A 27,326-nucleotide genomic window follows, 5' to 3' on the forward strand; every position below is an offset into this window, starting at 1 on the left:
CCATAATTTTGCTCATAAGAAAAAGTATTCATATCTGATTCTTAATTGCTTAATAGTTTCATTTTTAAAATCCAAAATTAAGTATTAGACTTAATTTAAATAATTCTGCTGTGTCTTTGCAAACTCTTACAATAAGAAAACAATAAAAAAAACTATTCTTGCACAATAATGATCTAAATATAAAATCTTTACTCAAACTCTTAAAAAACACACCTTAAAAACTAAACAATATTACAATTAGAACATTTGGGCAGAAAAATTAGCAGCTATGTACAAAAATAACATTACATAATAATTACAACCATTGTATACCAGAACTGTATTACAATAATAACTATTTGTTTTATAAACATTAAAAATGATTTGTAATAAATGTTTAACTGTTAGTCATCAATGTCTCTTTTATTAAGAAAGTACCATTTAATGTAGGTCAGTGCTATTTTGCCCATTTTTAACTATGAGGATCACACATTTTAAGACATAGGGTGTATATACATTATATATATTATATATATAATATATATACATATATATATATATATATATATATTTCAGACTCACCTAGTTAATCTTATCAAACTAAGTTAAGAAATATTGTACAGGTTCCAAGTTAAATACTACAATTCAAGATCCCTTAGAATTCATGTTTTGGAAATCAAATTTGTATAGTCAAATTCATCAATAATCCTGATGAAAAAATAAATCATTTATCATAATATGCCATTCTTGAGTCTTTACTCATTCCCTGCCATTACATTTTTCCTCATTCCTCATGTAGGACACTTCTGCTATAGCTGATGTCATTCACAATGGTCAAGGAGAGACCATTATAAGATATTTTTTGCTCACAACAACTTGCAAAGGAAAGTTACTCTCTTTAAAGAGAGTTAGTACTTATGAATTCAGAAGCACAAGACAACATTATACTAATGCTGTCCCCTTAGTATCTATTTGAGTGTAGGTTCAGATCTCTAAAAGTGCATGTTAAAATTTCAAAATTACATTATTATGGGAAACATCATTCTGAGCTGACAATACTTTTCATTGAATGCATCAAGAAATACACATACTTGCAAATATAGTAACATACACATCTTTTTTTTTGCTACAAATGAACTGCATTTAAATCTTCACCTATCATTTATATATTCTGGTGTTAAATATATTTTATTTGGTTATTCAGTTGAAGCCAAAAAAGCATCAAAATTTACATTAAACAGATAAAATTTACTAATATAGATACTAGGATAAACATCACCATGCCTGTCAAAACTAAAGTGCATATCTTTGTCATTGGGAAGGCATTTCTGCTGGCAGTCTTTCTTGGTGTAATGATAGTGTTTTTGTTGAAGGGACTGTCCTAAGAGCTGAACTGGAGTAGTTCTAATGAAAAGACTGGGTATAAAAAAAAAAAATCTCACATTTGGTAAAAGAAAACTACTAGTGGGGAATTTAAGGGATTGTGCTACATACAAGTCTCTGGGGTTGTAACAGCAATAAGTTGTTTACATAGTGAAATATCTTCTGACTTCACCTCTGTCTGCATCTGCCAGGGATTTACAATCAGTATAGTTGCAGAAGTCTTCAGGAGCTGTGTTAAGACAAACATAGCAATCAGATTTGTATGAGAAAATGAATGGAGAGAGTTTTTAGGTCACTTTATTGCAGCTATTTCCTGCATTAAATCTCATGAAGATAAAACTTGTATATTAAGGGGGGAAATGGAAACAGTAAGAATCCAATCATTTTAAATGGAAACCTTTTTTTTTGCATCTCCCTCAGAAACTTATGAAATACATTCTAATCAGTAGGTGACATCACCAATTTCTGAAATTCCAGCATTAATACTTCTTAAATCAAAAATAATGGCACCTCACAAAAAAATTGATTATGACTGATATTTAAAAATATTTCTCCATCACTAAGATCTTGAAACAACTTTTAAAATACTTGGTGATATATGTCATTCTAAAATAACACTGAAAACCAAAGGAAAAATCTGAACAACATGAATTTAGGGAATTATCAAGATCAGATTCTTATGCTATGAAAGCATTTTTCTAAAGAATAAGTTCAAAACTCTTGACATAATGTGTTTAATATCACTATTATTTATCAACTCATAATCTTGAGGCACATACATGGTGAGGGTACAAAATTACCCTTCCCTAAGTAAACTTAGATTAAGTAATTGGGATGAAGCACTATGATTACAAGGACTCATATGGTCTGGGGCCTACACATTTTCTCTTCCTGTATTTTTTCTTCCACTTCTAAACCACACATTTAATCTGATCTGAGGTACACTAGGGGCATTCCTCATGGAACAAACCAAAGATAGAGGTCCTGTTGAAAAAGTTCTTTCCAAATTAAAATTGATATACATTAAGGGTTTACAAAGATTTTTCTGTTCAACTCTCTTTTCTCTATGCTCTATGAAGGAGCATCAGTAGATGTTCTTCAGAAAGTCATTCATTAACTTCTGATTATCAATAGGTAGTAATGGAGAAAACAGTAAAGTGGACTGCACAAATAAAATTATTTACTTTGCTGCTCTGTTGGCATAAATGGGGAAAAGACACTTCAGGTGCTAGGGTTGCCTGGCAGGTCAGTCTACTGGATAGTGAGGCACACTGACATTTGCCCCTACCTACTGCAGCAGATTTTTCTGTCTCTATTCCAAGGAGAGAATACTGTCAAAAGTGCTGTTTATGAGCCACATCATCTAGTTTGGTCAGTAGAAGAACTCTTTTCACCACTGATTCCTCTCCTTCATAAGTGAAAATTGACATGTTCAGTTTTATGAATCTGACAGATGTCAATATGGTAAAAGGCTTAAAGTGTAACCTGGATAGATGAATGAAGTCTCCAAAGACTTTATAAAACCTCAGTTGATTTAAACAATCAAGCAAGGAAAAAAAAAAGAAAAAACCAAGAAGACAACTTAAAAAACTTCTTTCATTCAAAGTAATTTTTACTGTCCTGGCAAATTAAAATGACACCATATAATTATGTAAATTACTTTTGCTTTGGTTTACTGTTATTTGGTCCACTATTATTTGACTACTAGTATCTAAAAAATGTCTAAATTCTTTATAATAAATATTATATTTAGGTGTTTTAATAATATTTACAATTGGGAAAATATGTATAATCATCTCAGTAATACTTCTTCAATTACATCTTCCAAAGAATCAATTGTCTTTACTGCTGGTCCACTGTTTGTGTATTTTAGGTGGTGCCTAAGACTTGGGTTAAAACTTCTCTCTTCATTGAGGAAAAAGACATCACCTTCATCTTGTACTTTGTCTCTGCTGCTTTTATCCATGGGGAGTACATTTAGAAGGTCAAAGTCACCTTTGCTATTAGTCAGAGAATTGGATGTAGCATATTTACTGGAAAAGGTGCTGGTGGCATTGGCACCAAATAGTTGCTCCATAAGATTGGCTTTTTTGTCCTTTTTTATACTTAAATCTCCACTATCTTGAGTGCTTGTCAAATCTGAAATGTCATTTTTATCATTAAACATAATCGACCTCCCTGTTGCCTTCCCAAAAGAAGGCACATAACTTCCAAATGTGAAACTAGAAGTAGAGGTTGGCGTCCAATTATCTCTTTTCCTCTGGTGATCATTATTTGAGGACAAATAATTGCTATCTTGATTTATAAACTCATTAAATAACCTGTCAGATGTATCTGAGAATCTGAAACTTTGAGATTTTTTCTCTGAAGAGAGTAATTTTGAGCATGGACTTAAGTGCAGGGCACTTTGTATTTCTTTGTCAATTTCATTCAATTTAGCAAATAAAATGTCTTTCTTTCGTCCGTCTTCTTTTTCATCTTTCTCTTTTGACTTCCAATTAGTTTCATTTTTAATTCGGCAAAATGTAGTGTCCACTGTAGGTTTTTCTTTCTCCTTTAGAAACACATTTTCTTTTTGATAGTCCTTAAGGTAGTCTTGTGCCCAATCTACAGGGAATCAAATGACAAACAAAAACACAGAATAACAGATAGACTTCAAGTATCAGATATATTAAACACTTAGTAATAGTAGATGAGTCAGTGAAGAGGTTTTTCCAAACAGAAATATACTCAAGCATGTGGCACAATATTTATTATGGTGTTTTCCAATTATAGGCCCTTTAGATTTTACATGGTAGAGACTTCCAAAAGCAGGAGAACATTTTATAGATATATTTGAGGACACAAGAAATGAGTCATTTTTAACTTGTTCTCTTGTAATATTAGCTTTTCCTCATGTTCTAAATGGATGAGACAGGGACAGGGATTGGACCTTGATTTTATTCACATAGGGAACCTCCATTTGAGAAGTTTCTCTTTATCAATGCAGACTGATACATCCTCTATGGTTTGTAGTCTTAGAGAGTTGCCTAGAGCTGATTCAAAAATGTGTGCTGCCTGCAACACTTCTGTGCACCCCATATCAGCTTATTGGGAAATATTTGACAGATCAAATAAAAATATAATAAAACATAGATAACACTACATTTTAAAACTAAGGTGATATGCATCACATCAGGATTCTTAGGTACAGATTAAATGTGTCTCCTGCTTCTATTGAGTCTGATACCACTGGCCTAGAGCACTAGAAGTCATACAGCCAGTCTATGTTGGAACTTGAATTTGTTTTTCCTGGTTTACAAAGCTGGGTTTCTTTCTACTAAGAAATATTGCCTATCTACTTCACCATTTTCCCATTTATTAGCTTACCATGTGGAAACCTTTTTCTAAGTGCACTGGCCAGAAGATATATAAAGCAGAATTTCAACATTTTATTTAAAAAAACAAGTTATATGAGTAACAGAAATAATCAGGATATGATTTTATGTAGATATTTATCTCAAAAAAATTTACAACACAACAAAACTAATAAGACATCAAGATTATTTCTTCCCTCTATTTCATCTTGAAGTCAGTTTTTTTCCAAAATGGAAATGAAAATTTTAAAATTATTCTTGAGTTTCATGTTCAGTATTTGAAATTTATTAAATTTTACTTCTTAAAATATCAAATTAAATGGTGAGTACTATTAGAGTTATAAGTTTAAGAAGGGAATAGAAATTACAGGATTACAAAGACCTGTTGTTTCAGCAAATCCATGCATCACACCAGTGGTCTCTACTCTCTAAGCTTAGAACTACTGGAGGTCACAGAACAACTGCAATGGGTCTATAAATCTTTGTACAAACCAAAAACTGTCAGTTGAGTCCTTCTTTAGCTCCAACAAATTATATGCAGCATGATTTCAAATAATAAATATGCAAACTTACTTTCTGTTAACTGAATAAAAATATCTTCCATAAATATATAGCTATTTTAAATCTATATAGTATGTATACATATATATATATATATATACATACATATATATATACATATATATATGTATGTGTATGTAGGTGCTGGCATTATTGATAAAATATTACTGAATCCAGAGGAGTTTTTGTTATCATGTGTTTTCTTAATCAACAGATGATGTTAAAAAGTACTGGAGAATGACAAAATAAATCTAAATGTTAAAAAGGAGTCCTCAAACTTAAAAATAATTGGGAATCACTGCTTTAGATATCTGTTAGCACACACCATTTAACAATATAGAACACAGGAACTAACCCTTGTTTCAGATGCTAAGGTAGTAAATACAGCATTAATTTCTAGATGATAAGCTTTAGTCAATATACATAAGATAGGACTCATAAAGAGACAGAAATACCACCTCTAATCATTTTGTCTTGAGGTGACATGTTCATATATATTGATATAATTTTATCACCTACCTGATAATAGATTATAGTGTGTAGGTATATGTATATGTGTGTATATGCATCTATCTTTCATGCAATGAGAACTAATTAGCATTTTTAATTCTATGATGAGATTTTTAAAATCCACAGCATTCTTCTGCCTCCAGAGGCTACTCATGCTATAAAGTTCTATATAATCAGCCCCAGTCCAGCTATTTTCCATGGAATAAGAAAAAATAAAAGATGGAATCTGAAATAAAAACATAACTGTGTTTCCAGCCTAAGTATCTGAATCTAAAATCATTTATTCATAAAATCTTTTTTATTCACTATGTAACTTACAAGACCTGGGAAGAAAAATGAGATAAATGAATAAATGCTTTATACCAGGCAACCTGAATATTTTTCTTTACTAGTTCTGCCTTATGTCATAGTAGTTTCAGGTCACTCAATGAATCAGTAATCATTTTACATATAGAATTCAAAGGTCCTTTAATATTTTATAATGATGTAGGATTATATTCAAACCAACCCAAAAGAATGGCCATTTTTTAAAAAAACAATTCATTTAATAACATGTGTCAATGTTTTATAATTCTACTGAGAAGCTCCTGAATAACATATATCTAAACTAAATTCTACCTATTTTTTTTCCTCTCTTGGTCTCCTAGAATTAAAAAAAAACACTAAAACACAAAACACTCATATATTATGTTCATTTACTTGGAAGAATTTTTTAAAAAGCTTTTCCTTAAGACTTCTTTTCAAGAAAACTAGACAAATTTTCTTTAACCTTCCTTTACAAAGGAATGATTTTCTAAAATTTCTAATGTTTTTGTTCCTTTTTTCTGCTTCTAACATAGTATTGTCCTCTGTTACAGACTCAAAATTAAAAATGGACATTGAATTAAAATATTAATTAGTGATACATATGTGTGGCTGAATTACATGCATGATATATAATTAGGAAACCCAAATTTCTACTTTTAAATTCAGTTCCTAGTTCTCTTTCATTCCAGTCTCTACCCTAATTAAGCTGGGGTGAGATTGTTAGGGAATTAAACTTTGAACTAAATATATAGTTGTACTAGCTTACAGCTGTGGGTCTTTACAAGTTAAGGTTTATACAAAAGGACTGGCAAATGATTGGGAACATACTAAAAACCTGCTAACTGTTACTTAATAGCTGTTTGGTGATGTCAATTTAAGTAGCAGGTACAACTTCATTTAGCAAATACCCAGTTTCATTTAAGTCTGGGAATATTCCAAATAGCTTTTGTTAACCTAGAGCTTTAATTTAAATTTTAAGTCACATATGAGAATATTCTAATCCTGGTGCCAGGACATTAGAAAAACTACCACTCAAAATGGTCATAAAACTATATATGGTGCTTATCTAATGTATGCAAAATCCTGACTTTCTGGCTACAAATTGTTCACTTAAGCATCATGGATTACTCTAATAGATAGCCTGATAGTTCTTTATCTTGACGGCATTCTGGTTTCCTTCATTTTTTTCTTTTTCTCTCCATATCACAAGTAGTTACTAATGCAGAGATTTTAATTTCTACTTTCTTTACATTGTTCTTACTATTCACATTAGCTATTCTTCCCTTCATTATTCTAATTTTGTAAAACTGAGAACAACATAGGAAATAAAACTTCCATAAGGAATATTCTTCTTTTTAAGATTATTTTCTTACCATCTTGAAGAATCTCAGTTTTTTGTTTTATAAAGTCTTTTGTGAATTTCTCTTCTCTTTCTATTGTACTTGGAATCTTGATTTCATCAAACTTCAACTTTTCCTATAATAAAAAATTATTTTTAAAAAAGAAAGCCCATTAAAAATGTAGAAAACCCCTAGCTTATGATCACAGATATAATTTCTACTATTCTAATTTCATATATTAAAATCTACATATTTTAAATACATAAATAAGACCAAACTTCATAAACATATCTTCTACTGCTATAATAGCAAATTAAAAATTAAAATTCTATTGCTAGAGAAAGAAATATCTGAAGGCATTCAATAATAAATGTTATAAGCAGTAGTAGAGTCTTTCAAAATTAGCAGATAGGTAGCTGACCAAGTGGGGGAATCAATTTAAACTAATATTCCACTTAACCAGCATTCAACCAAATATTTAAGGAGCTACAGGAAATAGAAAATCTAGAGAGAGAGCTTAAGCACTCTTTAAATTTAAAGAAAATCTAAAGATCTGTCATTCTGAAACTTTCAGGAAATACCTAATCACCAGATTCCCCTCCTTCAGTCAAACAATTTTTGGAAGTCACATTGACAAAGTAGATTTAAGTTTACTTTGCTATTTGATCCACACACAATTGAGATTTACATTTTTATCAGTCTTTAAAGGGTGATTAATTTAACATGTTTTTCTCCACTGATTTTAACAACCACCTCCAGAAAACATTCTGAATTGGTTTTTAAAATATATATTTATTCCATGTGGTCGTCAGAAGCTTTCCTGCTTCCTAGGTTCTGAAGGAAAGATTTTTTCCCCTATAGAATTTATATTCTTTAGCATAAAACTAGTGATGAATTTAACTTTTGTATTATTTTAAAACATTCTTTGGCATATTGACCTGTAGGAGATGATATCAATTAAAGATATGCAGTTGGAAAAGTGCATAATTGGGAAATCAATCAAATTAAATGGAAAGTATGGGCTCCTACAGGGAGGGATCTGCATGAGGAATTTTCATTAAATGAATGGTAATGCCATCAGTTGAATGAAAAGTTCAACTAAACAGAATATGAAAGGGTAAACTGGTTTTGGCATAAGACTTCAGCTGGAATTTTGACTTTGCTAATTTTTACTTGTTTGACCTTTAACACATTCCCTCTTTTTTTTTTATGTTTTTGCTAGGCAATGGGGTTAAGTGGCTTGCCCAAAGCCACACAGCTAGGTAATTATTAAGTGTCTGAGACTGGATTTGAACCCAGGTACTCCTGACTCCAGGGCCGGTGCTTCATCCACTACGCCACCTAGCTGGCCGTAACACATTGCCTCTTTCTGGACTTCTATTTCCCTATCTCTAAGATTCTTTCTAGCTCTAAAATCTCATAAAAATTAAACCGTATTACCCAACTATAATCATCAACTGAAATCTTATAATGCTAAAACACAAGTAGTATCGACCTGAAAAATACATTGTCCTCAAATATCAACAGCTTTTATCTTCGTCTATGGTTCTTTCCAATCTTTCCAAGATGTTTCATAAACAAAAAAAAAAACCTTAAAATATGTGAGCTAGCACAATGGTTGTATGGTCATGTGACACTAAGGATAATTTAAAAAAAGGCTTCCAACTTAAATAATTACCTTTCCATTGCTAGCCTACATCTATCTTCATTGAGCTAATCCACCTTGAATGTGTTTATCTCACTGATACTGCAAGTTTAGAAGAAAGACATTTATGAAACCAGGTTGACCTGCTCAATAACATTGTAGGGGAAAAACAATCCAGGGTATATGGGAACAGAGGGAAAGATCTGTCCTCTCCACTCTAACAAACAAGAGATTTGAAAGTTACCTAGTAGCTTCTAAAGTTCATGATTATAGGAAATAAACTCAAGCTTCCCTATAATGAACTACTTAAGATATAGATTATCAAATGTTATAAGTGAAAACATTTTGTAACTGTCACTCTACTGCTTCCATAACTAAATCCTATAGGATGTAGTCTAACATAGATAGAACTATACTATATTCCACTCAATAGTGGTTACTGTAAAGATTCCAGGATGCTCATTTATTCATCATGTTACTAATGTCTTAAATTTAATGTACTCAAGAATAGATAAATGATATCACAGATGGAATACCTCCCCAAAATCTATTAGTCACTAATATGGATTATGGTAAACATGTAGGCAAGGACGGTTATTTAAGTGTCTAATCTTAGTATATGAGTTGCTTAAAACCTGTTCAGCCCTAAAACCACACCTAGCACAACAGATTATTCTGAGTTTATTTAGTGCCTGGTAGTATTAAAAATACATTAATAATTCACTTATAAATTATTTTATAGAACCCTTTTGTCAAAATAACCTTGTGAGATAATAAAAATAACTGACATTTATATAGCACTTTAAATTTTGCCTTCTTATTTCACACCTGATCTTACTGGGAAGGCCTCTAGTTTATCCCTATTACAAATAATGCCTACTGATGGCTTTAGATAAATGCTTTTTTATCAATTTAAGAAAAAATATATTTATACCAATACTTTCAAGTGTTTTTAACAGAAATGAATGTTGAACTTTATCAAAAACTTTTCTCCATCTGATAAGATTTTTAATATTTTTATTATTGCTCTAATTAATTTATGTTAATAGTTTTCCTTATGCTAAAATATCCTTGAATTACTGATATAAATTCCATTTGATCATAATATATAATCTTTGTTTTATGGTATAATCTTTTAACTAGAATTTTATTTAGGACTCATTAATGAAATTGGTCTTTAATCTTTTTTCTGTTTTTACTCTTTCTGATTTAGGTATCAGTATCATATTAGTTTCATGAAAGGCGTTTGGAAGAATCCCTTCTTTACTTATTATTCCAAATAACTTATTTAATACTGGAATTAACTGACCTTTTAATGTGAGATAGAATTCATTTTTAAATAATCTGGACCTGGTGCTTTTTTTCTTAGAAAGCTCATTTATGACACATTCACAATTTCTATTTCTAAAATAGGATTATCTATATATTCTATTTTTTTCCTGTTGATCTAGGCAATTTACATTTTTGTATCCAATCATTTAATTTAAATTGTAAAATTTATTGGCATATGATTGGTCAAAACAATTCCTAAGAGTTGCTTTTAATTTCATCTTGGTGATTTGTTCATCCTATATATAAATGAGCAGTTTTCCAATGAAGAAATCAAAACAATTTATAGTCAAATAAAAATACTCTAAATTATTATTGATTAGAGAAATACAGATTAAAATAATCCTGAGATATCATTTTATACCTACCAAATTGACTTAAATGATGGAAGGGCAAAGTGACAAATGTTGGAAAGAATAATTATGAACTGATCCAACCATTTTGGAAAGCAATCTGGAATTATGCCCAAAGAGTTCTCAAATTACCTATACAATTTGACCCAGTCATACCACTTGATCTTTTTCCAAAGATGACTGGGGAAAAAAGAAAAAAAAAAAAACCTAAATGTTCTTAATTGTTTACAGTAGCTCTCTTTGTAATGACAAAGAAATAAAAATTGCAGGGATGCCCATCAATTAGGAATGACTGAACAAGTTATGGTATATAATTGTGATGGAATACTACTGTGCTTTAAGAAAGGATGAGCTCAGTGATTTGAGAAAAACATGGAAAGGCTTACATAAAATAATGAAGAGCAAAATGAGCAGAATCAAGAGAACACTGTATGTAGTAATTGCAATATTGTTTTAAGAATGACTTAATGTGAATAAGTTATTTTGTCTATATCAAAAACCCAAATTAACTATAAATGACACGTGAAGAGAAGAATCTGATAAATAGAAGTATGGATAGAATAATTTTTGTGTGTTTGTATGTGTGTGTGTGTATTTGTGTCTAATGATAGCCATCTCTAGGGCCAGGGAAAAGGGAAAGGGAAGAAAAAAAAGAAATTTTCAAGATTTTGTTGTATATTAAAAAATACCAAGTAGATTTGTAGTTCCATGTATAATCATCTTTTTTATTGTTCTATGTAATGGAAATTTTTATTTTATTTCATAAATTTAAAAATAAAACCTAAAAAGATTTACATACACTTTCCATTTCCAATCTTATTTGAGCATAGTAAAAATCCTGTGTGATCCAGGTATAATTTGCCCCACTTTGCAAATGAGAAAACTAAGATTCAAAGAGGTGACACAGTTTGCCTGGAATCACACAGTTAGAAAATATTAAAGGTACAAATGAAATTAGGTTTTCCTGACTCCAAATCCATCATTCATTATACCACATTGCCCCTCCTAGAAATAAATAACATTCATAATACATTTTACAATTTGTAAACTGCTCTAAATACATTTGTTCATTTGAGCATCATAAAATTTTGGGGGGTAGAAGTGCTACAGGTAGATTGTCTCTATTTTGCAGATAAGTAAACTGAAACTCAGAAATTGAAATGACTAGTCCTTGAGTCATGCACCTAGTAAACCCTGAAAGTATGACCAGGTGTCCAGGTCTGGAAGCATTACCCTTGTGGCTCAGAGAGATTCAGTGTTTTTATCAAAGGTCACACAGCCCATGCCAAGCTTTGAATATAAGTTTCTTAATTTCTAATATAGTGTTTTTTTTCCCTAAACTATGTTGGTTGTCCAAAAATTCTATTAGAAAAAATAAGGACTGCAGTTTAAATTTACAAAGCACCTAATGCAATCTCTAAAGGGAACAAGGCAAAAAAAAAGCAGTCAATATGGATTTAGTTTAAAAAATAGTTCAGAGCCACATATCTTTGCAAACTATAGACAAAGATACTAATAAGACTATAAAATTTTAAAGAAAAAAAAATAGATCCTAAGTCCTGACTTGGCTCCAGAAAGGTAGAATACTGGCATTGTTTTTCACATTCAGAAAATTTAACACAGCCTTTATTTTTAGGAGTGAGTGGGGCCTAAAGTTTGGTTCTAGAATTGTTAAACTCACCAGATTAAGATGTTCTCCTTGAGAAACAAAACCTAGTGATGACAAAAGCTCGTCTTCTTTGCAATATTCACCAGTTTGTACTCCTTTTGTGCTATATATTCCTTTAATTTTTTGGCCCACAGATGCTAAAAAAAAATTATAACCAAATAATGTTTTAAAATCTGTTATAGTTAGTATTTCCCCAATTAATGTAGCCATGAAACACTATGGAGTTTAGAACTGGGCCCAGACACAATACAGAACCACCAATGAGAAAATGCCTTCCTCCAATGCAGTCCAACTACTGTTTCTATAATGTACAGAAACCAAGTTTTGTTCTGCAATGTATCAGCTTCTAAATTAGTACCTAAAGCACAGACAGGTTAAGTGACTTGCCAACAGTAATAGAGGTAATGCATGTCAGAATCAGAATGTGGGCTCTAATTCTCCTGACTCTAAGGATGGCTTTTTATCCACTCTACTGCTGCTTGAAATATATTGGGAAACCAATGTCTATATTTAAGAAATATCACTGGGATAAACAGAAAGGTTGACATGGGAAACATACAGTGGACTAAAAGAAATAACATGTATTTTCATACTCTCAAACCAGTTCATGTAGTATTTTTTATACATACAAAATATATTGTATTATGGGAATAATATTGCTACTTCAGTATTCTCCCCCACCCCCACTCCATTTCATGGAACCCTTATTGACATCACACAGAAAACCAGGGTTTTGTGAAATAGTCTGGTGATGTATGAAGCTATTACTCAGAATTCTGTAAAAGCAAGGTAATTCAATTAGCTATACAGCTCCCAAAGGTGTTTTGGAAGGTATGCTGGGGTGTGAGGGGTTGGGAATTATGACTACGTTAATTCAACTTATGTTTTAATTTATGCTTCTCGATTTTCAGTGTTTAAGAGAGGGAAAAACATTTGAATTTTTGGAAAACAAGTTATCTAGTTCACCTTAATGAATTTTTGTGAAAAACATCTAAAGGAAAACCTTTAACAAGGCTTCAAAAATATAGTAAAGGATAAACTAAAATTATAACGCAGAATTTAAAATTTTACTAACAGCAGCAGTAATAGTGCAACCTTATATTTGTATACAACTTTAAAATTTCCAAGGACTCACACATTTATTATCACCTTTGATACAACCTTTTGATGTAGACAGGAAACACATTTTAAGCACACTTTATAGTTGGGGAAATGGGAAATTTTTGTGCAGAGAAATTAGAGTTCTTCCTCCAGTTTTACAATGCTGGAGTCAGTTTCTTACTTTTTAAGTTAAACTTTAAGATTATGATATGGCTTTGTATTTCACTCTGGAATTAAAGATTACCCTTCTATCCTGGCCCCTAGACCTGTCAATTCATAATTAAAAATATTCACTGTACCAGTTTTTTTTGGAGAGGCATCTCTTTCTCTTTTAGGTGTTTTCTTCTGATTACGATTAGAATAAATATTTCTAACTTCCAGTTCTCTCTCTTTTTCCTGAAAATTAAGCCAGTACAATTAGCTAAGAGTTTGAAATCTCCATCATAACTCAGTTATTCAAGAAAAATTCCCTATATTTGATATCTGCCTCACTCAACCTCAAATTCCAATTTAGTTAAGAGAAAGGAATACCTTTTGAACCTTATGCTCTAGAAGTTCAGAGAAATGGAAGAATATTGTATCTCTTTCCCCATCTTTCCCCCTCCTCATTGCAAATCTCAGGATTGTCATTTTCCAAATTTTTTTCTTGACAATCCCATGAATCTTAAGAAATTGGGATGGGGAGGCAAGCAAACAATTCTTTCCAGTTTAAATAAACAGTTCTGAAACAGAACCATATATTAAGCTTAAAATCAGTCTAATATATTAGTATTTTTGCTTTCAGAATGATATTTGCAACAATTCTCTAGCAAAAAAAAATTTTGTTTTCTTTTTAGAAATGGTATATTACTCATAAGAAATGAGAGTCTACTATACCTATGAAGATATGTTAGAAAGAGACTAGGTATTTTAATTTTTTGAATATATTATAAATTTTCTTGTAGTTGATTATGGCAATATATTTGTAACAGAATATTAATAATTCACTATTAGACTACACTATATTTTCATAAAAACCAAAGTTAGTAAACATATACTAACAGCTTTTTCCAAATAAAAATAAAGTAGTTACTAACAACAACAAAAGGCAAGTAGTTCTAGAAATATGATAAAAAGGGGGAAAACTCACCCTCAGTTTTTGATATAATCGTTGCAGCTCCTTTTGGAGAATTTTATTTTCTTCCTGAGCTTCATGTGTCCTTTTCTTTTCTGTCTGTAACTGTCGTTGGTAACTACTAGTATTTAGTTCAAGATTTTTTGTCAGCTCCTGTAATATGTATAAAATGAGAAAAATAATTTTACTTAAAAAGGAATCTCTTAGTGAATTACCACTTTTAACATCACCCTAAAATGACAATCCTTTATCTGCTGAGTAAACACATAAATCATTTTGTACTAACAAGCTGGGGCCTTAAAGTGAAATCAAGGAAAAACTATCCAGATTAAGTCAGTTTTGTCTATTATATTTTTCCTATTTTGGGGAGAATTTGTGTGCAAGTATGTATCAGCCCAAAATTTATATTGTTTATAGTAGGAGGGACTAAAGATGTTAAGTTTTGTGGGCAGGTGAAAATTTGGGAGGCAGGGAAAAGAAATGTTCTGTTGAAAATAATTTGATAGCAATGTTGAAACAATATTTTGTATCCAAAAGGTATATAGTACTAAAGCATTTCTAAGATTAAAAAATAACAAGTTATTTGAGCAGTATTCAAAAATGCAGTTTATGAATTAAAAAACTGATTCATGTACTTAATTGGTTTAAAGTATCAACAAAATAACACACCTTTCTTTCTGTTAAAAAAAATCAAGAAACATAATTTAACATTCACATTTTCTCCTAATCTCCATTTCTACTGAAGAGAGTAACTTCCTTATCCATTGTTCTTTTAGAATGGAGACAAGCAATGGAAGGAAATTTAGGATTAGATCCTGAAAGAAAGAAGGAAGAAAACTAACAGAGAAAGGGACATTCAGAGAAGTAGTCTAAGCAGTAGGGAATTTATGTCATGAAAGCATACAAGGCTAGTCAAGTTGAATACAAAGATTTATGCAGTTATCAGTCAGAACAATTTGCTTGCCTTTCCTTTTCTATATTACCAAAAGAGAAAAGTGATTACAGTTTTACATTTAATATGAAAACAAAAAATAGCTTCTAGAATTTAGTAAGATATATTTGCTATCAACTAAACTTAAATTTTGGGATAACTGGGACATAAGCTAGGCTGAAGGGAAAAGCCTCTTTTTATAAAGGATAAAATCTAAAAGTCTAAACAAATGCAAAAGACATCATTAAAAATATTTAATTTTGGAACTTTTCAATTACTTTGAAAACACTTAGTTACAAAACAAGCTGTACAATTTAAACCCATGTAGCACTTTCTTTATGCCCAGTTTTGGTCACCCTTATTCATTTGATCCCAGAAACAATTTGACTCTAAATATTATCTTTTCTTTCAAGATAAGGCAAACTGAGTCTGGGAGAAATACCTGGAAAAAAAAAGTTAAAATCTGAGGTTCCTGTTTAGAATTTCAGCTAAGCCTCAGTTTCCTTATCTATAAATTGAGAGCACTGGATCAAGTTCATCTCTGGGTCTTTTCCATTTCTAAATCAATGATCTAATTAAATGACTTCAAAGGTTATGCTATCAGTAGATGTTAGAAAACGAAAGACAGAGTAAAATATTCTGACTTCCAAATGACCAATAGATTTTTATTTCACTTTATGCTGTCTTTAGAAAAAAAAACAAATACATTATTTTGAACAGTCAAAACTTTATATTGAGGATCTTAAATGGAGCACTATTACAAAAGTGTGGACAGTATTATACTAGGAATTAGGAAATCTTAAGTTCTTTCTAGTCCCATTTGTGCCACTAACGTACCTCCTATCAGGGTCTATAGTCCTTAAACTTTCTAATCTATTAAATCATGATGATTTACTAAATGTTCTCTTCTAAGTTTCTTTTTAAATACAAATTTTCTCTTCTAACTCTAAAATTCCGGGATTTAATTTAAAGGAACTTTAAACACTGGTACAAAAGTGATATTTAAGTAAAAAAAAATCTGACAGGTGAATTTGTTTTAGTATAATTTTATAAAATCACTCCATTATTAGCTATAATCACATTTAAAAACACACCACTAACAAGAACAAAAGCAGTTTTATTAAGACTGAGTCCCATTACAGGGATTTCTAAATGACAAAAATATATAATATTAATAACACAAATTTCTATAAATTATGATATCATAATGGCATATTTTGTTTACAGTTCATCAACTTTTCTCTTGTCTATAATTTTCTCACTTGTTTTTAAAACTGATAAAGATTGAGAGGAAGGCCAATTTCAATTAGTAAAAAATATTATTTTCTGAATACCTTAAAAGGATTTCAGTTTAATTACTTTTAAGCACCTACAATTATTAAATCTAGATTAGCAAAGTACTACTTAATATATGGTCCTTAGTAGACCACTTTGATAATTTTAAAGTATTTATAATTGCTTAATCACTAGATTCTAGGTAAATGAATACCTGTTTAGGGTTTGATAAAAAGCCATTAAAAATTATATGGTTTATTTTGTTAATTTGCTTAGAATCATAAACTTAGAACTGAAAGGGACCCTAGAATAAATCTGAATTCAAACTTTTAATTTTATGTATGAAGGAATGGGACCCAAAGGAGTTAAACAGCCTGATCAAGTTCACATAACAAATAAAAAAAAGTCAGAATATGAAGAAAATTAAGCATTCTGCCCATAGCACTGTGCTTCTCTCTCTAAGAGATTGAAAAACTTACTTTCAGGGTTTATATGAATGAGATTTTACTGAATCATAATAGCCCTTAGCTTAACCTTATCAAGACCTTTTGCTCATTTTTTTGTTGTTTTTATAGATCATTTGGTAATTTCTTCACAGAAAAAAGCAACAGGACATAGATAGATGAAGTTACTTTCTTATAAAAAATCTTGGAGTTCTCAGAAAATTTTTTAGCTGCTTTTTAAGTTTGTGTTGATTATTATGGTTATTTATGGTTAATTATTATGGCCTCCCCATGAAGTTAACACTGGCAGATTGTCAAGTACTAAGAAATTTTGCATATTTTGTTCCACAATAAATATCTGTTGAATAAATCTTGGAACATATTACTAAGAAATTTAGCTATGGATTTAGAGACATTTTGATGGGATGTTCTAATTAGGCTTTATTTTAGAATAAGTAGGAGAGGAAGACTGGACTTTGAAAAAGGTAATAAGGCACTATTACATTTAGGCCTCCAATCATTTTTAATAGAGTTGCTAAAATTAACAATGGCAGAACAAATGATTTTAGCAGTGAAGGAAAAGAATTAGTGACATGACAGCACTTAGTTCTAAGTAACACTGCTTTAGTCTATACTGAGTGGCTTTACTTACAATTCTGAAGAAAGTGAGGAGGTAGTAAATTTTTTCAAAAGAGGAATGTCTAGTTCATCCCAAAGAGCAATAAAAATGCGCATACCCCTTGATCCAGCAATACCACTACTAGGTCTATACCCTGAAGAGATTATGAAAAAGGGTAAAAACATCATCTGTACAAAAATGTCCATAGCAGCTCTGTTTGTGGTGGCAAAGAAATGGAAACTGAGGGAATGTTCATCAATTGGGGAATGGCTTAACAAACTGTGGTATATGTATGTCATGGAACACTTATTGTTCTATTAGAACTCAAGAGGGAGGGGAATTCAGGGAAACCTGGAAGGATTTGCACGAACTGATGCTGAGTGAGATGAGCAGAACCAGAAGAACAATGTACACCCTAACAGCAACATGGGAGTGAAGATCAACCTTAATAGACTTGCTCATACCAACAGGGCAACAATCAGGTACAATTTGGGGGTGTCTGTGACGGAGAATGCCATCTGTATCCTGAGAAAGAATTATGGAGTTTGAACAAAGACCAAGGACTATTACCTTTAATTTAAAAAAATTTTGGCTTATTATGTAATTCTGCTATATCTCATACTATTTATTTCTTCATTAAGGATATGATTTCTCTCTCATCACATTCAACTTAGATCAGTGCATACTATGGGAATGGTGTAAACACTAGCAAACTGTCTTCTGTGGGGTGTGGGGGGAGGGAAGCAAAACGGGGAAAAATTGTAAAACTCAAAATAAAACCTTTCTAAAACTTAAAAAACATTCAACTTAATTCAAAATTTATTCAATACTTAATCTGCACTGGGTGGATACAGATTATATATATACACAAGTTAGAGAACAATTTTACTATGTTAAATGACTTATTACATCTTCATTTTCATAATATTATAGATGACACCTATTATTTATTTGCTGAAATTTCCTATAAAATAAGGATATTAGGTTAGATTATTTCTAAAGGCCTTTCAAGCTCTATGTTAATTGTTTTTTAGGTAAGAGTCCTTGATTAGAAATGCTACCTCCAATTATAACATTGCTTTTTTTGGAAAATTTTCCAAAAAAAAATCACTGTGGGGAAAAAAAGCTGCTTTTTTTAAAAAAAAAGTCTTAAATTTGATTTGGTCTTGGCCTAAAAGCAATAATTTGAAGAAACTAATCTAGAAATTCACAAGATAGCAACAATAATTATTATAATAACACTTTAAGGGAAGCACTTTACAAATATTATTCTTTTTATCCTCACAATAATCATGTAAGGAGGTTATTGTTATCTCTTTTTATGAATAAATTGACATTGAAATGGGCAGGTTAACTAACTTGTCTAGTGGGATCGCATAGCTGACTATGTGTCTGAAGCTGATTTTGAACTCATGTCGTCATGACTTCAGGTACAGTAACTTATTCATCTAGGATTCTTCCTATGGAATTTTTTCCTTAATACACCAGGAATTAAATACATGAAAGACCAGAGTTCATTTCAAGAATGACTTGACAGAACCAAAAAGTAATTCACTTCTCATAAGAGCTGATCTAATAACATTTTGGACAGTTTTATTCTGCACATTTCCCTTTTATATTTATCTGAGATTCTCTCTAACTTCCTACAAACAATTAAAAGTGGTTTCATTTATCAAAGGCTCAGTTAAACAGAAAATGATTTTAAACAGAGTACATTATTAAATGCCTAATGGGAAAGCAGCAAAAGACAATATAATTAGAAGAGGTTTTTTAAAATTCACCTTAATTTTTTTCTCAGTATCATCTAATTTGTTCTCTGCTAAGACTAGTTTCTTTGCTAGTTCGTCTCGTTCAGGTAGATGTTTAGCTTCAGAGATCTTTCTCAGTTTCTTTAAAGAAGATTTTGTCTTAACAAGTTCACTCTCTGTGTCTTTTATCTTTTTATCAGTTAACCGTTCTTTCTCTTGAGATTTTCTTAAGCGTTCTTTTAGTACCTTAATCTCATTGTTATGTCTGACTACAAGTTGTGAGATTTCACTTTCTGTATCTTCAAACTTATTCAGGGCTTTTTCCTGTTTGTACTGAAGTCTCTTCAAAGCCTTGTTTTCCTTTAGCAGCTCATCTAATTTGAACTGGAGTTCATTCACTTCATTTTGCAGCTCATTGATTTTCAACAGTCTGGTAGAAAGAACCCGTTTGGTGAGAAGATCAATATCCTTCTGAGAAGGCACCCTATTGATTCTGCTATTTCCCAATCGAAATCCTCTTCTATTTGGTGGAAACTTAGAGAATATTCTAAGGCCTAAAAAGAAATAATATACAGCACATTGTTTTACAGCGTACAGTATTAATTATAGAAATTATATTATATATTTCTAAAAATGTTCTTTCTGGAGAATTGCTATTGCTTAATATTATTGTTATTCTGATTGATCATTCTTTCTAATCGAAAAAGACCATGGTATCAAATGAATGATGACATAATAATGACATGCACATTATGTTGATTATAATGAGGAAAACATTTCTCACAGTCTTTTCCAAAACTATTATCACCCTATAGCCTGATTTAATGGAAACACGTCTTCTGGTGATGACCTGGATGCTATGGGAGTTCTTGGCCTTATGGGTGTGGGTCCTTCCCATTTCAGCGAGGTACCATAATGCTCCAGAATCACCAGGCAAAGTGCCAATACATGATTTTCTGGTGACAAATTGGTGATATCACAATATATCCAAACCTGCCTTTCATAATCATCAGTTTCTTGTTCTAGCAAAAAAGAAGTAGTTTTAGATTTAACCAATTTATAAATTGTGACAAGAACAAAAAAATCTAGGTTTATATACCTCACTTCTACCAGAAAAATTAAGCAAAAACAAAACAAAAAGCAAACCCATGGAAGTCATTAAGACCAATTTTTGATAAGATATGATCGATGAAAGTTTTTGTAAATCTGTATGAATTAATAACTTTTATTAAATACTTTTAAAAATACATTATCGGGATGGCTAGGTGGTACAGTGGATAGAGCACCAACCCTGGAGTCAGGAGTACCTGGGTTCAAATCCAGTCATAGACACTTACTAATTACCTAGCTATGTGGCCTTGGGCAAGCCACTTAACCCCATTTGCCTTGCAAAAAAAAAAAAAACCTTAAAAAAATATATTATCAATGATTCAAAATTAAATGGTTTCTCTCAGGGTTCCCTTGGTGTAAATTTGAGCCCCAAAACATCCATCGACCACCCTTCTACATCTATTTATCATAAATCAACCAGTCAATGAAAAAACATGGACAAATAATTTCAATTTACTTTAATTATATTATTTCCCAAAATGGATTCATGTAATGCTGACTCAAAGTCATTAGATCAACTATAGCAAAATAGAAGGCAAGATGTCTGGAATATATACCAATTAAAAAGGAATCTCAGGCTTCAGTCTATGGTGTATCTATCTCTTTAAGAGAGGTATCTGTTAAATTGCTATGGTTTAGAATCATCTCCAAGGTGACAAGTGTTTTCCAGAGGGAAACATACTCCAGGTCATAAAGCAGACTGAAAATGCAAATTCTCCCATTTCCCTGGGTTGCCCTGGGGTCACTAAGGCTGGAATCAGATACAATTTAAACAAGTAAGTAGGGAAAAAGTGAAATGCTAGGAGTTAAATTATGTAAGACTACATAACAGAGCTTTCTAAAAAAATTTTACTAGAACATATGCATATGTATTAAAATGAATGGAACTAATGGCATAAAAACAACTAATGAAGCAAAATTTTCTTTCATTTTTTAAAACCTATAACCATATACTTGAAACTAATAGAAAATAAAACCTTAATGGACTTGCTCATACCAACAGGGCAACAATCAGGCACAATTTTGGGATATCTGTGATGGAGAATGCCATCTGTATCCTGAGAAAGAATTAGGGAGTTTGAACAAAGACCAAAGACTATTACCTTTAATTTTTAAAAAATGTTATGATTCTGCTATATCTTACACTATATGTTTCTTCCTTAAGGATATGATTTCTTTCTCATCACCTTCAACTTAGATCAATGCATACTATGGGAATGACACAAAGACTGCCTTCTGGGGGCTGGGTGGGGGGAGCAAGATTGGGGGAAAATTATAAAACTCAAAAATAAATAAAACCTTTCTAAAATTAAAAAAATACAATTCATAAAGATTTCATTCCAAAAGTTGTGTTCACGATTACATAATTTGGGTATTCAGAAAATATGATTCTTTATTAAACTGTTCACCAGCCTTAAAAAAAAAAGAAATTAAAGGTGATGTATTCATTACCATTATAGCTCAGAGGATTATGGAAGTGAAAGCATAAAAAGACAGAGTGACAAGAATATCTATGCATATAAGATTTGAAATTTTAGTTCAATCAGTATTTACTGACATATACCCAAGAGATACTCTGACAAAATAGAGAGTAAATCTTAGAATCAGGAAGATCCGGTTTTAAGATCTATTTCAAACACAAACTGGCTGTTGAGATTCTGTGCAAGTCACTGAATCAGTTTCCCCCAGGCAATTTTGTAAGGCTCTTTTAAAACTGTATAGAAGATATGTACAATTTTGCTAATGAAATCACAGGTCTGATCCCCAAATTAAACAAAATTATATACCAAGAAAAACTGATGCACTAAAATCACTGGATCCTTTTGCTAGCTCTCCTGACATCTCTACCCCTTTACCCTAAAAGGAGCATTTTAGGGGGAAAAAAACTAGGGAAAAATAACTTTGTTTCTCTTAGTAATTCATTCTAGATGTGTGGTGGGGAGGGTCAGAGGAAGGTTTGTACAAATTTTTTGTGCCTAGCAACACTGCATATTTACTTATAAATTACTGTTCATAAAACATACAAAAACAAATTTTGAAAAAGCTAAGATAAAGATGGAATATTTGATCCTGGAATAAATAGGGAACTTAACAGACCAGACCTGAATTTTTATATTCCTAAGTCTTCACTGGAGGTGATCAGGTCCTGAACTGTTAAGTAGTTTTGTCAGTAGAGAAGTGGCAGAAAGTACAGATGCAGAAGATGCAGATTTGTTAAGTATGCAAATAAGGCCCTGAGAATGAGACTGAGGTTGCTGTGTGAAGAAAAGTATTGCCTTGCCCTTCACAGAAAAGAGAACAGTTCAGAATAAAGTTGAATTTGGGGGTAAAGACAGCTGTAAGATCTTTGAGGCACATTGCAATCCATACATACCTGCTCATCCTGAGTCACTGTACCACAAAAAATGAAAAGGGAGGAAGCAAGAAGAGATGTGCCTAACTCTTTAGATCACTGTTCCAGAGGATACCTGGAGGAAGGTGAATATATATAAACTGGGAGTGAATATATAAGTTGGGTCTGAAGGATATTGAGTTAGCAGAATTTTTCAATGCTACCTGCTGTTATGGAGGCTTGGAGTAGGGATGGGGTTAAGTAGTTTAAACCTTCACTGAAGGACCAATAAAGGGATTGGAATTGTAGAGAAAGATACCAAGTGAATTAAGTATATGCTGATAAAAGGCATAGTTATATTAGAGACAAATTCACTTACTAGAAGGGAGTGCAGCACTCAGTTTCTTAGTGCCCAAGATTAGGTATAGAAGATATGTAAGTAAGTAAACCCTTGTAAAATGGAAATATTAATAGCACCAGCCTCACAGGATTGTTATGAGGATCAAATAAAATAAATGAATTACCATATGTAAAACCGTATTTGCTAGAACTAAACACTAATTAGCTTGTTGGTATCTAATAATAAAGGAAATGTTCAACTCTTGGAAATATTGTGGATTTCTCAAATGATTCTTTTTTGGGGTGTTGGGAAACATTTCACATACACATAAAGGTTTTGGAGTATTTTAACTGAATGGTAGAATAAGAACTGACATCAAATTTCCATTTTCAGTTATTTTGCTTGGGTAAAATTGAGTATAAAGAAGATCTTTAAAACTTTTCCCTCTTTGAAGTATGTATGTTTGTATGTATATGTTTTATGTGTGTATTCATCTTTTAAACAAATGAACTGATTTTAAAATTTTTATTAAAAAAACATGTTTTGCTTGAAATTTATCTTGAAATTTCCTCAGAGAAATAGGGAGAGGACGGTTCAACCTGAAGATGTCCTTATAGTAATGTTTTTATGTATGATTTTACCAAATTTTGAGTAATGAAATAGAAGATGAATATTTATGATGGAAAGAGAAGACAGAATGGCTGTAGTGTATATATACTTGTATGTATATATACATGTATGTATATATAAAATATGTATATATAATATGATTTGCATATGCAAAGTATTACCTTAACTACCTATTGTATTCTTGGAAAAAAGAACAGTGAAATACTTGTCTGATAATTTTCATGTTAAAAATGTCACATCATGCATACCCTTTGATCCAGCAATACCACTACTGCGTCTATACCCTGAAGAGATGATGAAAAGGGGTAAAAAAAATCACTTGTACAAAAAATATTCATAGCAGCCCTGTTTGTGGTGGCAAAGAACTGGAAACCAACTAAATGTCCTTCAATAAGGGAATGGCTTAGCAAACTCTGATATACAGCAACATGGGAGTGATGATCAACCTTGATGGACTTGCACATTCCATCAGTGCAACAATTGGGGACAATTTGGGGCTGTCTGCAGTGGAGAATACTATCTGTATCCAGAGAAAGAATCGTGGAGTTTGAACAAAGTTCAAGGACTATTCCCTTCAATTTAGGAAAAAAACCTGTTTATCTTATTGTCTGATCTTGTTATCTCTTATACTTTATGTTTCTTCTTTAAGGATATGAATTGTCTCTCATCATACTCAATTTGGATCAATGTACAACATGGAAACAATGTAAGGACTGACAAATTGCTTTCTGGGGGGAAGGGAAGTAATATTAGGGGAAAATTGTAAAACTCAAAATAAATAAAATCTTTAAAAACAATGTCACATCAACACAAGATATTTCATGCAAGTTCAAAAGATTGCTAGGGAACTTCTAGACATCAGTTATCTAGTTCAATTCTCAATTTTTAAAATGAGTTAATATAAATCCATACAATACAAATAGAATACACCAAAACATGTGAACCATAGCAAAACTAAAAACTTGCTTCAATGTTGACATTTTTGGTCAAAAAAAACCCCAAAGGAATGTCAATACTGATTATGGGTGTGCAGTCAAGAAGATTGAGTTCAAATCTAACTTCCTCAACTTTGAAATGAGCTAAAGAAGGAAATGGCAAATCACTCCAGTATCTTTGTCAAAAAAACCCATGAGGGGTTGGACACAAGTAAAAACAACTAAACAACAACATAGGATAGAATTTTATGTCATGCTATTCTTAGTTTAGATAACTCCAGTGATTGCAATTGAATCAGCAGCAATCAAATCATTAGTTGGCAGTACCACATACGTCATTATAATTCTATCATTTGCTTTCGATTTACGGGAAATAACCAACCAGAGATTTCAAACTAGGAGAAAATAAAGTGATGAGCTCAATTTTTTCCTTGTTTTTCAGTTATTTCAATTGTGTTTGATTTTTTGTATCCTTTTTTGGGGGGTGGGGTGGGGTTGACAAAGATACTGGTGAGACACTATCAGGGCCACAAATTCTGCTTCTTTAACTAGAGCAGTACTCACAGCTGCACAGGAAAAGAAATGATCACATTCACGAAATAAGGCTTTCCATGAACAAATTCATGAAGTCCAACTTTGAGGTTCACTGAAATTCATAGAAATCAATAGGATGCCCAAATTGGAAATCACTAGGCCCAAAAGGAATAAGTATGATAACAAATTTAAAAACAAATCATATTCTGGTAACCTTACTGGGGGATTCTTTCAATCAACAACTGTGTTGGATGAAATTAATGTATTACTGGTACTCAAAAGCAAATTAAAAAACTTGTCTTTGACACAAGAAATAAAAAGCAAACAGAAAGCTCATGAGTGACTATACAGAAATTATTTTTACTTAGAAAAATGTATATACAACTTTGAGTTATAGAAATTCTCTAGTTGTCATCATACGATGTTTAAGTATCTGCTTTTAGGTTAAAAATCTAAAGATTATCAAAAGAAATAACTCAAGTGTCCTCCAGGGCATCAATTGTGATGTTTTCAAATCAATTCAACAAATAGTATAAGTACCATTACATGCCTACTATATGCTTTATCTTTGTATATACCCATAACTCACACTGTAGGTACACATAATTCACTAGGTTGATTTATCTTCAGAGATGATACAACACGTGTACTAATTCTTCAAAATCTAGTTTTAATTATCTCCTTTTTTTCAAAAAACTACTATCTACTACATTTTCAAGTTATTTTTGTCAGTCAACAAGAACTAATTACTTATGTGCTAGGTCCTGTGCTAAATGTTAAGAATACACAGAAATAGCAAAAAACACAAGACTGATTTTTTAAAAAATATACTTTTCTCCAGATAATTTTTCTTTCAAGTTGAATGATCACATAATTTAGGAATACTGGAAGAGACAGCTTATTTTTAAGATAGAATTCTTCTGAATTTACAATAAGTCATTATCTTTCATATAGTTTCTTTGTTTCCAAATACCTCTGTAATTTCATTAGAACATGGATCATTATTTTTTTAAAAATGGATACAAGAGCACAAAAATTTATAGCTAGTAGGATAAATATAATCTGCAAATCAGAGAGAATAATAATCATTTTTTGCATTTGTTCCATATTTAGTACCTGAACTAGATTCATAAATGTTTCAATGTCATTTCATTGTCATTCATTGTCAATTTTGATGAATACTTTTGCTTTCTATTCAAATTTACTATAATGACTGCTGTCATTTAAAAAATCAAACAATACAATACAAGATTAAAAAACTGAAGCCTATATGTAGTTCACTGATTATTTTATATTCCCTATACCATGAAAGACAAAGAATTGTCTGCATCATATTTTACTGAACGCATTCAATTTATAAAACCAGTTTGCCATGAAATATTTTTGGTCAATATTAGAATTGAAGCAAAGACTGATGGTTCTCTCCATCAACTGAATGCACAGACTTTATACAACCAATTGAGAAGACAAAAAAAAAACAGATTTGTATCTATCACTGCTACAATTCTCTATGACAATTGAAGGAACTGTGAAAGTTTGAAAATAAAGTAAAAACTATATATAGCCTCACTTTTGAGGCCTCCAAAATCTGATCCAATCTACTTTATGTGGTCCTTTATCATATACATGAACTGTCTGTTCCAACTACATCCATCTACTTGCCAACACTCTAACTCATGTGAATAAACAGAAATACAGAATTGAAAGAGATCAAAGTCATCTTAATTCAACATATATATGAATGAGAAATCCATATAATATTCTATATTGTGATCATTCAACA

At 31.3% G+C, this 27,326-nt stretch overlaps 1 protein-coding gene across 4 annotated transcripts in view; it reads right to left on the reverse strand.

Moving 5' to 3' along the window:
• Positions 1–1,206: 1,206 nt before the first annotated feature.
• Positions 1,207–27,326, reverse strand: part of LCA5 (lebercilin LCA5) — a 44,182-nt gene continuing 18,062 nt past the window's right edge. Inside the window, exons 3-9 of one of the 4 annotated variants that reach the window (XM_074237375.1) lie at positions 19,696–20,216; positions 14,662–14,799; positions 13,832–13,928; positions 12,444–12,568; positions 7,469–7,571; positions 3,292–3,969; positions 1,207–1,591 (exon numbers count right to left, since the gene is read on the reverse strand). In XM_074237375.1, the coding sequence (XP_074093476.1) occupies positions 1,506–1,591; positions 3,292–3,969; positions 7,469–7,571; positions 12,444–12,568; positions 13,832–13,928; positions 14,662–14,799; positions 19,696–20,216 (1,748 nt within the window). In that variant the 3' untranslated portion in view covers positions 1,207–1,505. The other 3 variants (XM_074237378.1, XM_074237377.1, XM_074237376.1) reach the window with 3 other exon arrangements.

The sequence above is a fragment of the Macrotis lagotis genome, chromosome 5, assembly GCF_037893015.1.
Source record: "Macrotis lagotis isolate mMagLag1 chromosome 5, bilby.v1.9.chrom.fasta, whole genome shotgun sequence".
NCBI lineage: Eukaryota > Metazoa > Chordata > Mammalia > Peramelemorphia > Peramelidae > Macrotis > Macrotis lagotis.